The 13,021-nt window shown below is 34.7% G+C and overlaps 2 protein-coding genes across 2 annotated transcripts in view; one reads left to right on the forward strand and one right to left on the reverse strand.

Moving 5' to 3' along the window:
• Nucleotides 1-2,017: 2,017 nt before the first annotated feature.
• On the forward strand, nt 2,018-5,469 carry uts1 (urotensin 1). Its single transcript, XM_073816937.1, has 2 exons — nt 2,018-2,350; nt 3,912-5,469. Exon 2 carries the CDS (start codon nt 3,934-3,936, stop codon nt 4,369-4,371), a length of 438 nt encoding a protein of 145 aa, XP_073673038.1. The 5' UTR covers nt 2,018-2,350; nt 3,912-3,933; the 3' UTR covers nt 4,372-5,469.
• Nucleotides 5,470-7,049: 1,580 nt separating this feature from the next.
• Nucleotides 7,050-13,021, reverse strand: part of trim54 (tripartite motif containing 54) — a 21,996-nt gene continuing 16,024 nt past the window's right edge. Inside the window, exons 7-9 of the mRNA XM_073816686.1 lie at nt 12,171-12,295; nt 11,947-12,053; nt 7,050-7,320 (exon numbers count right to left, since the gene is read on the reverse strand). Of these exons, the coding sequence (XP_073672787.1) occupies nt 11,965-12,053; nt 12,171-12,295 (214 nt within the window). The 3' untranslated portion in view covers nt 7,050-7,320; nt 11,947-11,964. The remainder of the gene's footprint in view (nt 7,321-11,946; nt 12,054-12,170; nt 12,296-13,021) is intronic.

Genomic DNA, 13,021 nt, shown 5'->3' on the forward strand with positions numbered 1-13,021 from the left:
GTTCCAAACTGTTTTTGGCTTATCCTAAATCACTATAGTACGCCTCGTTTATTATTCTCAGACTATTTCAGACGCGGAGTAGCACAGTGCCTACGTGATTCGTCATAGACATAAACAGAGAGAAGTAGCTCCGGCTACAATGTTCTTCCGCAAGATGCATGAAGTTCTGTTTACTAACCGCTTGAGCGCCAAAGGTTACGGATTGCAGCTTTAAATTCTGCAGAAGAAAGAAACTCATGCAGGTTTGTAATAGGGTTGGGTAAAAATATCGATTTCTCGGAATGATATCTATTCTTAAATCCCAAGAATCAAAACTCTAGCCTGTTTTCAGCTAGGGAGGAACATTGTAACACATTTTACAAACCATAAATCGCTGTTTAACGTGGAGTGACAGATCGCTGTATATAGCGCTTCAGTTCAAGAGAAGCGGCAGCAGGTAAATCGTCTCCTCCACTTTAATACCAGTTACAGCACGAAATAAACATGAATGAACATCCGAAGGTATGTTATAAGAAAGTACAACTTAGCTACTGAAATCTATATCCTGTTTTGTGTAATCGCTCAGTCACTGTTTCAACCGCAGGAAGACGTCAATAAAACAGCTTGTAAACAATGTCAGGTAACCTCACATTTACCTCAGAATTTTTTTTTTGGTGAGCATAAATTTGCTATAGAGAGGAGTATTTCAATGTTTATGTTTGAATAAATCCGTCACGTTTTTATAACAGCACAATTTAAATGTATATAATTTAGAAAACCAATTGGAGTAGAATAATTAAGCCTACCTAATTGTAACTTTATTATACTATTTGTATACAGTTACTTGAACCTTAAGTATTATAGTAATGTCATATATCTGACTCTTTATATCAACCTATTTTAGCGAAGTTATTTTTCTTTGAGGAAATTTGGTACTGTACCTGATATATATCCTAAATAATCAATACTGAATCGAATCGGAAATTGAATCGAATCACAAGCTTGTGGATCAAAATGGAATCCCGAAGCAAAACCCAGCCCTATCAAACATGTCTTATTTTTCAATTTCTCTGTCCTGTTAATCTTATTAACTCATGTTTACATCATGTACTTTGGCACATTTACGGACTCTGGTGAAAATTGTGTAGATGGTCCATATTTCAAAAAAAAAAGAAAAAGAAAAAAGCTGACATCGAAAACTTGCCCTGAATTTGCAGTTTATCTAGCACTGTGTTGAACCAATAGACCCTGTTCTTTCATGCCCGTTGCCAATAGGATGTAGGGCGGCTGTTTCTCAGCTTGACTGCAATTCACAGCTTCAGCCTGTAGATCAGCTCTTTGACTGAACAAAGCTGTCACTCTATAACTAATATATCTGCTAAGTGTCATCCCTCCAAAAACATCAAATCACGCTGGCTCTATACTGTATATATTTGTCTCTTCACACTGTTCAGGAAGGTAAAGCCATGTTTAGGATTTTCCTTCGAGAGCGTGTCAGGCTTATATAAATATCTCAGCATGTCCAGCTAATGCTTCGTCACTCAAGGGAATTGACGGCTAGCCAGAAACAATAGTCAACAGTGACTAAACCTCTGCATCTGGCTGTTGAAGACATTTTTCTCAGCCACGCTTTAAAACATGTTATATTTTACAGTCACAAAGCATTTGAATTGATGACTTCATGGTGTGTTTTTACAAATAATATTATTAATGTCAGGATTATAATAACTTAAAAGTTCTCAAATGTACTTCTAACACTGTGAATGGGTCATATATATATATATATATATATATATATATATATATATATATATAGCTATATGTAGCAAAAGTATATATATACATGAGTCAATGAATGAGGTCTGGCTGCGTCTTGAAGAATTTCAGCACCTTGGACAGAGACGGAGCCTTTCGCGTCCCAGTTGCGCGCTTCTGGTCTCCTGACCACAAATGAGCAGTCATGCAGAAATCCATCACGACAGCAGCTTTTTAGCTCACTTTGCTCAGGTGAATTAACAAAACAAGTGATTTTAAAGTCAAAGGACCAATACAACCAATAACTGATCACCTGTCTGTTACAACTTCGGATATATTGTCTTTGAAAGCAAGTTTATGACTTTGCAACAGCATCAACAGCAAACTTTGGAGAGACCAAGCAACGTCTCACTTTGTCCTTCGGATCTACAGCTCCTTTACTCCACTCCTTGTTTCACTTCAGAATTGCCTCATTTACAAGCAGTTTATGCAGCTCGACTGACGTCAATGGAGCGGTGTGTGATGTATATAACCATTGAGCTCCAGGAGCTCCACTCCAGTCTGTCTGCAAACACTCTTCCTTACAAGTACTTTTGAAGCAACAGAAGACGACCGAGTAAGTTACCTTATCTGACTTGCTTTTAACTTCTTGACTGAGGCCATTTAAGCTTTAAGATTTAAGTGTTGATATTGTACAGGACTGTTATTGTTCATTCAGTGATTTCGGCTACTAGAGTAGATAAAGTATTAATTTAGTTGTTTGTTTTTACGCATTTTTAATTTAAAAACAAATATTTTATGTAATATTAATTACCATAGTGGCATGACCATCATAGTTATTTAATCGTAGAACAGTCATCGTGTTTACGCTTTACCTTTATTCAATAGTTTTGATATTTATTTGCTTCATTAGATGCGATATTAGCTGATGCACGAGTTATATTTTTATATATTGACTTTTTTATATTATTAATGTAATATTGCACATAAAATACACGTCTGGTTTATACGTACCTTTGTTCTAATCTTTAATAAAAAAAATATAGAATTTAAAAAATAATTGCATTTGTCAATTTTAAAATTTATACTAGTACTTCTACTACAAATTGAACTTTATTTTTGTACTCATAAATAAAAATAACATTTTAAATCTTTTTAGTCGTTGTAAATTAAGTTATATTAGCACTTTTATAACTATTTTTACAGTTTTTATTCTAAAAATGTATACTAAATTTTGTACTAAAAATACATTTTTATATTCTATATCTATTTAAAAATATATAAACAACTAATTTCGTAATCTCAATATTTGTCATTTATTTTTGAGTAATATTTACTACAAATTATTTTACGTATTTTATTAATATTTATTTATATACATAATAAGAATATATATATACACAGTTAATAAAGTTTTACAAAAATATACGAAACTCATTTCATAATCAAATTTTTATTATTTTTATTAGCATTTTAATATTTAGATTTACTAAAAATATTTTTTTAATTATGTACCTTATATTTTAATATATATATACAACAACTAATTTCATAATCTTAATTTTGTCATTTTTATTAGCACTTTTATATTTATATTTATTAAAAATTTAATTTTAAATGATATACCTTATATTTAAAAATATATAAACAACAAATTTAATAATCTTAATTTTGTAATTTATATTATTTATTTTATTTATATACATTATATATAAACACACACACATAGAGAGAGAGAGAGAAACAAACTTTACAAAGTTTTACAAAAATATTCGAAAAATATTTTGTAAATAGGCTATATTTTACAAAAATATACTAAACAACTAATTTCATAAGCTCAGTTGTCATTTTATTAGCACTTTTACATTTGTATTCACTAAATAAATACTAAATATACCAAAATACTAAACATATTTACTATGTATACTAGATTTAAAAAGTATAAAAATAACTAGTTTCTGAATTTTGTCATTTATATTAGCACTATGTAGCCTATATTTACTAAAATAAACTTTTGCTTTTCTGTTTATATACTTGATTTTACAAAACATAAAAATACCCATTTCATAATCTCTAAATTGATACTTAACAAACTTTTGCTGTGTAGTTATATAGTAAACGTTTGTTTTGAACTGAAATCGCGCCGCTGTAGTAACACATCTGGCTGTTTTCCTCAGGAAGCGCTCGGCTGTGTCCAGCATGAAGCCCGTCCCTTTGGTCCTGCTCATTACTTCAGTCTTACTGACCACCCACGTCCCGCTGAGCACCTGTCGACCCCGCGATGTGAGCCTCGTGAACAACCAGCTAGACGACGTGCTCTTAAACAGGGCTGGAGACGACGCCATGTCCTACCTCGTGGGCGAAAAACTCCTTCAGTACTTGCAAAGAAACCTCGGAGCGCAGAAAGCAGGCGGTGTCCTGCATCTCCCGCACTTCCCCACAGCGCAGCTGCGCTCTCCACACGAGGACAACAGCTTAGAGGAGCTCACGGAGTTTTCCAAACGAAACGACGACCCTCCGATCTCCATCGACCTCACCTTCCACCTGCTGAGAAACATGATCGAAATGGCGCGGATCGAGAATCAAAGGGAACAGGCGGAACTGAACCGCAAATATCTAGATGAGGTTGGGAAGTAGCTGTAGCTCAATGGTGATGCTTTCAATCAGCGAGTAAAGAACAAGCTCAGTGCACTCTTTCACACCCCCAAACTCTCGCTAAAGCATACGACATTCACCGATGCCTCCTGCTCGACCCACACTCTTAGAAATAAAGGTTCTTCAGTGGGTCCTTGCCACTGCAAAGAACCTCCTTCTCCTTCTTGAGGTTCTTTGGAGTTCTTCAGATCAGGCGATTGGTTTCTGGGTTCCAACACGAACAGCACTTGTGGCTTGTAGGAACCTTTATTTTTAAGAGTGGCATCTACCTGTTCATCAGAAGAGTTTCTGGTGGCCTGCTGCTGTCTCCATCCCCTCTGGACCATTTCAGAACCAGGAACCACAAGAGCCACAACAGACCTACAAGGACCTCAAATCTCTGCCCACAGCAGGGTGGTTCACATGTAACCAAATCAAGAAATGAATCAATATACAACTGACTGGTTCCCTTTTGAGTGTTTACAGTTATTGGCCTCCTAATTAAACCCCTTAATTGGCATCTATTGTTCCATAAAGAACCTTTATAGTGGTTCCTAAGATTATTAAACGAAATGGTTTGACTGGATGGAAGTTTCTTTGGGGAACCCCAAAAGGTTCTTCTATTAGTGTGAAACCCCTCTTTTGGAACCTTTATTTTTCAAACAAGAAATATTACTAAACCATTACAAGTCATATATAATAGGGTTTGCATCAGTATTGCTCACTTGAATGAGAGTAAAGAGTAATTTTTGTTCGGCTGGTTTGGTTGCACCCTCTTGCTTCGCCGACGGGAGTGTTCCCATGCCATGCTATACTTTGGTAATAATGCCAATATTTACCAGATGCTCACTGTATACTAAGTGCGAAAGTATGTTTTCCTCACATGGTGGGAAACAATGATCTGTAGCACTTCAACCAAGAGGCTTAACCCACGTTTTGTGACAATAATGTTGGACAATATTACAAAGTGCTTGAGATATACTGTACATTGTATATTGCTTATCATTATGTAAATTACATATTATATTGCACCTAAATGCATAAACATGACTTTGTATTTTGAACATGGATCTGCAGAAATAAATGAGACTACATGCCTTTTACAAGTAACTGCAAAAATGTAAACCTCATTATCACCCATTCAAATCACAGCAGACAGGTTTATAGGAAGCCAGCATCACTGACATTTACAGAAGTGTTAACGTAACAGAATATAAAAACACAAGTGGTGAGTAGCAGGCTTTTTTAGCTTGTGATACTACTAGTATCTAATTAGTATAGTATACTAATTAGGTTGTGATTTAATATGATCATTATTTTTAAATAAGACAACTTAAGATTGAGTGTATTTGTAGATAAATTTAGAATTATTATCCAGTTTATGTCACAAATTATTCACCACTTTTAATGAAAATATGAATCATCTTTATTTAAAAAAAATGAAAGAAAAAAACACTACAAACCTACAAATAAATGAATGACAAAAAATTAAATATATATATGTATATATATATATACATATACACACACACACACACACACACTGCCATTCAAAGTATTTCAGTAAGATTTTATTTGCTAAACAAAAAATATACTTTTGAAATAATTTTATTTTACATTATTTTATCATTATCTAAAAAATGCTTTTATTTTAAACTTTCTATTAATCAAAAACAAAATTCCAATTCAGCTTTTCTATTTATATACTCATATACAGCTATTTAAATATTTGTTTTAATATATTAAAATAGAAAACAATTATTTTAAATTGAGGTATTACTCTTTTACTGTATCAAATAAATGCAGTCTGCAACATTTAAAAAATATTACCAACCCCTTTGAAGGGTAATTTGTGTGTGTGTTTATATATATATATATATATATATTTATTTATTTATTTATTTATAAATACACTACCAGTCAAAAGTTTTTGAACAGTACAAGTTTTTAAATAAGTCTCTTCTACTCACCAAGCCTGCATTTATTTGATCCAAAGAACAGCAAAACAGTAAAAAAAACAATACTGTATCTATTTAAAAATGTAATTTATTCCTGTGATCAAAACTTAATTTTCAGCATCATTACTTCAGTCTTCAGTGTTGCATGGTCCTTCAGAAATCATTCTAATAGCTGATTTGCTGTTCAAGAAGCATTTATTATTATCAATATTTAAAACAGTTGAGTACATTTTTTCCAGGATTCTTCGATGAATCCAAATATCAGCATTTATCTGAAATAAAAAGCAATATTATACACCATACCATTCAAAAGCTTGGAGAAATAGACAAAAGATGTCTATTTCAGATAAATGCAGTTCTTCTGAACATTCTATTTCAACATTATAATAATAATAAAAAATGTTTTTTGAGCAGCAAATCAGAAAATTAGAATGATTTCTGAAGGATCATGTGACTGGAGTATTGATGGTAAAAATTCAGCTTTAAAATCACAGGAATAAATGACATTTTAAAATATATTCAGATAGAAAACAGTTATTTTAAATAGTAAAAATATTTCAAAATTGTACTGTTTTTGCTGTACTTCGGATCAAATAAATGCAGTCTTCGTGAACAGAAGAGTCTTCTTTAAAAAACATTAAAAATCTTACTGTTCAAAAACTTTTGACTGGTAGTGTGTGTGTGTGTGTGTGTGTGTGTGTGTGTGTGTGTGTGTGTGTGTGTGTGTGTGTGTGTGTGTGTGTGTGTGTGTGTGTGTGTGTGTGTGTGTGTGTGTGTGTGTGGTTTCCTATGTTCTTAGCTCATTTTAAGACCAAAAAGACTAAAAACAGCATCATAAGCTACAAATAAATTGTAATTCATAATTCATCTTACTGAACTACAGCTCAGAGTTTTAGGACCACAATATACCACATGAAAGAAGCTCTTGCCACCATGAAAGGATTAAAGAAAACCTCCTCCTTATAGTCCCTCTTAAGTCAGCACAGGAAATACCCTAGAAATGAAAAATAAAATATATGAGTTAAGTCTTCCATAATCTTACACGGAGTCTATTTTAGTCATAAATGGGGCAAGTGGGAGAGGACAGTGTGTGCTTTGCATTGGCAAGAATATATTTCTTAGGAAGTGCCATTGTGCAAACTGCATGTTACGTAAACTGTTTGTTTTTCATATCTAAAGCCATTTACGCATAACATAAAGAAATGAAACTCTAAATGATATATTAAGATTAAGTAACTGTTAAACAAGTCGCATCTCATCCCGTAGATTGGCTCTCCATCCTGTTTCTGACACCCAAAAAAATCCTCTTATTCTTGGAAGAATTATAGCTTTAAATTACGCGAAGGCCGGTACGTCAGCTTGTGACGCACCACGTCCTCAAAATAAGATCCATCCTCATTGCGAGTGGACACAGTCCATGTGTGGAGTTGTTGAGCACATACCCAGAGCGAATGCTGCTGCACCAAATGACTCTCTCGCTCTCTTTCCCTCCATGAATTGATCAGCGGCTGACAGCACGAGTGACAAGGTCAGCGTCTGTGAGCACATGCATCCACTCATATATCTGCACTGCCATATATCCTAGCTGGTGGCACAGAGACGAGTGGTTATTAAGTAATGGGTGGATGTAGCCTCACGGCTCGAGCGCAGGTGGGGGCGGACAGACCGTCGGGAAGCCGTGTGCCTGCCACTGCGATTTAGCCCCGTTCTCAACGCTGCTCTTACTGTATGGACACACGGTCCTGTTAGATCAGTAAAGGACCAGAGAGAAAGCTGCACGCTGTCCTGGCCCACTCTGCCCTGATTAACTGAGGTTTCTGACCTTTAAATTGAAGTAAAAGGAACGGTTATTTAAAGAAAACATGCACAGGTGGGGATGCCCCTGAAATGTCTTTTGAGCATATGCTATTTTCCAAGTTAAGCCTTTTTGTTGTATGCCGCTTAGAAACAACTTTTACATCTTGATTAGTAAGCTTTGTATGTTTACTCACCCACGTTTTCCCAAATATTATTTCATTACATAGAAAAAAAGAATAAATTATATAATGAAAGTGAATACTAAATAGCTTTTCATCTCTTTTGGATCTGTTGATTCTTCCAAATTTTATTTGAAAGGATTAGTTCACCAAAAATGAAAATTCTGTCATTAATTACTAATCTTCATGTTTTTCCAAACCTGAAAGTCTTTTGTTCATCTTCAGACAGTGTTGTTTTTGACAACCATCTTAGATTTTGTCTTAGTCTTAGTCTTTTGGACTAAAATGCTTCTTAGTTTTAGTCAAATTTTAGTCACTTCTATATGTGATAGTTTTAGTCCAATTTTAGTCGACGAAAAGTCAAAAAGGTTTTAGTCTAGTTTCAGTCGACGAAAAGTCAAAAAGGTTTTAGTCTAGTTTTAGTCAAAAAAAGGGGAAAAAGTAGTCTTTTAACATATTAATGTAGGTCAGTAAGTATTTTGCTGTTGGGTAGTGTCACTTGTAAGTTCTGAAAATAGCAGATCTATAGTTCAACACAATGTGAGCTTCCGGATCGACTATTTTCACCAATAATTACAATAATGAAGGAATGTTTTAAAACATAAAAGACAAACAAGGATAGAATGCTAAAACGGCTTGCCATACTAGTATGGCAAAGAGTATTTAATGCTAAAACAGCTTGCCATAGCGGCAGATACGTTTTAGGTTTTGATTGGCATGCACAATAAGCAGAAATGTCATGCATTTTAAACGTCTAACGGACCACCCACTAACATTTTGGTCTATTCTCGTCTCGTCAACGAAAACTCACACACGTCTCGTCATGTTTTAGTCATCAACGAGCCATTTTTATCTCGTCATCGTCTCGTTATCTTCATGAAAAAAAGTGGCGTCAACGAAATGATTTCGTCACCGTCATCGTTGACGAAAACAACACTGTCTTCAGAACAGAAATTAAGATATTTTTGATGAAATCCGAGAGCTTTCTGACCCTGCATAGACAGCGCCATAACTACCATGTTCAAGACCCAGAAAGGTAGTAAGGACATTGTTAAAATAGTCTGTGACATCAGTGGTTCAAGCTTAATTTTGTGAAGCTACGAGAATACTTTTTGTGCGCAAAGAAAAAAAAAAACGGCTTTATTCAGTAGTTTCTTCTCTTGAAGACCTTTGTGAAGGTCTTACGGGTTTGGAACAACAAGAGTGTCCCCATACAGTGTGTCCAAAGTATTTTATGTCTAAAGAGAATAAACCAGATCCAATTGTTCATGGTGGCCTTACAGAGGCTTTAGTCAGCGAATATTTAATAGGGTTTGTTGGGAGATGACGAGTGTACTCAACACAATGAGTGTCAGTGTTGCCAAGAATCATCATGTCATCAAGATGGGACGTCTGTATGACGTCTGAGTCACACCAATAGAGAGAAACACTTTAACCCTGTAAAGTCTGACATGAAATAATCTAACCATTTTTTAATAATATTTGATATATCAGGCTTTTATGCCTCATACAGTTGAGGTCAAAAATTTACATACACCTTGCAGAATCTGCAAAATGTTGATTATTATTTTACCAAAATAAGAGAGATCATACAAAATGCACGTTATTTTTTATTTAGTACTGACCTGATTACGATGTTTCACATAAAAGATGTTTTACATATTATCCACAAGAGATTTATAAAAATGACCCTATTCAAAACTTTACATAGACTTGATTCTTAATATTGTGTTGTTACCTGAATGATCCACAGCTGTGTTTTTTTGTTTGTTTGTTTGTTTGTTTAGTGATAGCTGTTCATGAGTCTCTTGTTTGTCCTGAACAGTTAAACTGCCCACTGTTCTTCAGAAAAATTCTTCAGGTCTGTATTTGAACTCTTTCCAACAATGACTGTATGATTTTGAGATCCATCTTTTCACACTGAGGACAACTGAGGGACTCCTATGCGACTATTACAGAAGGTTCAAATGCTCACTGATGCTCCAGAAGGATGCATTAAGAGCCAGGGGTGTAAAGTTTTAAACGGAATGAAGATGTGTAGGTTTTTCTTATTTTACCTAAATATCTTTTTTTTTTTTTTTTTTTTTTAGTAATGCCCTTCAAAATCTAAAGAAGATGTTTCCCAGAAGGCAAAATAAATTAAATTTACCCTGATCTTCAAATTCAAAGTTTTCAACACCCGACTCTTAATGCATCATGTTTCCTTGTGGAGCGAAAAAGCTGAAAAACCTAAGAATTTGTGGGACCTGAATGATTTTTCTGAAGAACAGCAGGCAGTTTAACTTTTTAAGACAAACAAGGGACTCATGAACAACTATCACTAAAAAACAACACAGCTGTGGATCATTTTAGGTAAGAACATGGTATTAAGAATCAAGCATATGTAAACTTTTAAACGGGGTCATTTTTATAAATTCAACTATTATTTTCTATTGTGGACTATATGTAAACATATTTTATGCAAAATATCCTATTCAGGTCAGTACTAAATAAAATACAACATGCATTTTCTATAATCCCTCTTATTTTGCCAAAATAATGAACAATTTGAAGATTCTGCAAGGTGTATGTTAACTTTTGACCTCAACTGTATAATGACGTAGGATAATATGGAGCTCATACTTGAGGATAAAAAAGGATGAGGCCCAAAGTGAGCAAAATTATGCAATTTGGTGCAGTTACTGATATTCATATGGTCAAAATGGGATAATTTTAACAGTATAGCAGACTACTTACATAAAACACATACAAATATCAGTCAAATATCAGCATCCAAAAACGTTTTAGTAAGATCATATTTAAATGTTTTGTTTTATGATCAAAGCTTTGCCATTTATATCATGGGGGCAAAACATATAATTCAATGCAATGATGACTGAAAGATTTGCAAATAAAAACCTTACTCAAAAGCCTGATATTTCAGATTTGATACATATAAACATGATTTTTCTAAAAAATAATAATAATAATGTGTGGATAATCAAGTAAACCTTATCACTTCAGTCCAGTAAGTGTTCATCTTTAAAATTTAACGATGAACACTTACTGGACTGAAACGATTAGGCTCTTTCAGTTTAAATATTACTAACAGTATGAAAGTTGTTCTTATGTTTACTTTATAAAAATCTGTAGATTTCACAGCAATATTTTGCTGCAAAAAGACACATACCAGAAGGTGGAAGCTTTCTGAATTCTACTAAAAGGTCTTCTTCACACAACAAAAAGTATTCTTGTAGCTTCGTAAAATTACGGTTGAACCACTGGAGTCACATGGACTATTTTGTCGATGTTCTCTGTACCTTTCGTGGTAGGACCCTTGCTGTCTATGGAGGGTCAGAAAGCTCTCAGATTTCATAAAAAATATCTTAATTTGTGTTCCAAAGACGAACAAAGGTCTTATGGGTTTGGAATGACATGAGTGTGAGTAATTAATGACAGAATTGTCATTTTTGGGTGAACTAACCCTTTGAAGGATTTTTTTGTCCATACAGTGGAAGTCAGTGGGCTCCATTGTTGTTTGATTCCGCAGAAGAAAAAAAAAGTCACACAGATTTGGAACAACATTATAGGGCGAGTAAATGAGTAGTCATTTTTTGGGTGAACTGTTCCTTTAAAGGGCACATGATTTCATCTTTAAAACTAACCTTGGGTTTAAAAATAAGTTATAAGCGTCTCCCTGAATCACCAGTCTGACCAGGTGAGATGGTCAGGTCTTCAGGGGCTTCATCACCGCTGTCTTCCCCATCTTCACCTGCAACAAAAGCTTCATTTTCGAAATATATCACAATGCATCTTCAACTTGGAGACGCAAATAGACATCACTGTATATGTGACAAAGATGATGTCTTCATAGCTGTGAAGCCGTTACCTGTTTGGAAGTCGATGCCTCTCAGCGTGTCGGCCACATCCTCCGTGTTGATGATGAAGTGGGCCATGCTCTCGTAGCCCGGCTCCGTCCGCTCAATGTTGGAAGCCTTGGCAGTGTCTGTGATCCTGTCAAGGACAGAGCGGTGAAGTCACGGCAGAACTCGGACAAATATAAAAGTGACGGATAGCGTTAGGTCCCGTTCCTCCGTCTCCCCGCGGCTGCTCGTGACGCAGGTGCTCGAGACACCACGCGACGTCTCCGCAGGTGGAGGGAAGCATGAAACATAAGACACAGCTAGACAGTGTTGTGAGCGTAAGCATTTTTCTAAACAGTTAGAGGTTTTGGGGAAAAATGTGATGAATGCTGATGCATATGTTAGTGCACACACTGCATAAAGTTTCATCCTACAAACAAGAAAGTGTAACTTCTTGGAGGCAACATGTTTGTCTAGCAGCTTCAGTGGAAAACTTGCATTTGCTGAAGGACACACCTGTGATCAGAGCTGGGTGGATTACTAACAAAGTTGCAAATGACGTGTTGAAAATCATTAATATAATCAAGATTACTAGTTTTAGGTAATGTATTCTACTCCTTTTGGATTACTTTTAGATTGCTTTTGACATAGTGACCCTGGACCACAAAACCAGTCTTATGCCAAAAATACATTGTATGGGTCAAAATTATCGATTTTTCTTTTATGCCAAAAATCATTAGGATATTAAGTAAAGATTATGTTCCATGAAGATATTTTGTAAACTGACTACCGTAAATATATCAAAACTTAATTTTCTATTAGTAATATGAATTAAGATTTATAAGCTTTCCATTGATGTATGGTTTGTTAGGATAGG

The sequence above is a fragment of the Garra rufa genome, chromosome 13 (assembly GCF_049309525.1).
Source record: "Garra rufa chromosome 13, GarRuf1.0, whole genome shotgun sequence".
NCBI classification, from domain to species: Eukaryota; Metazoa; Chordata; class Actinopteri; order Cypriniformes; family Cyprinidae; genus Garra; species Garra rufa.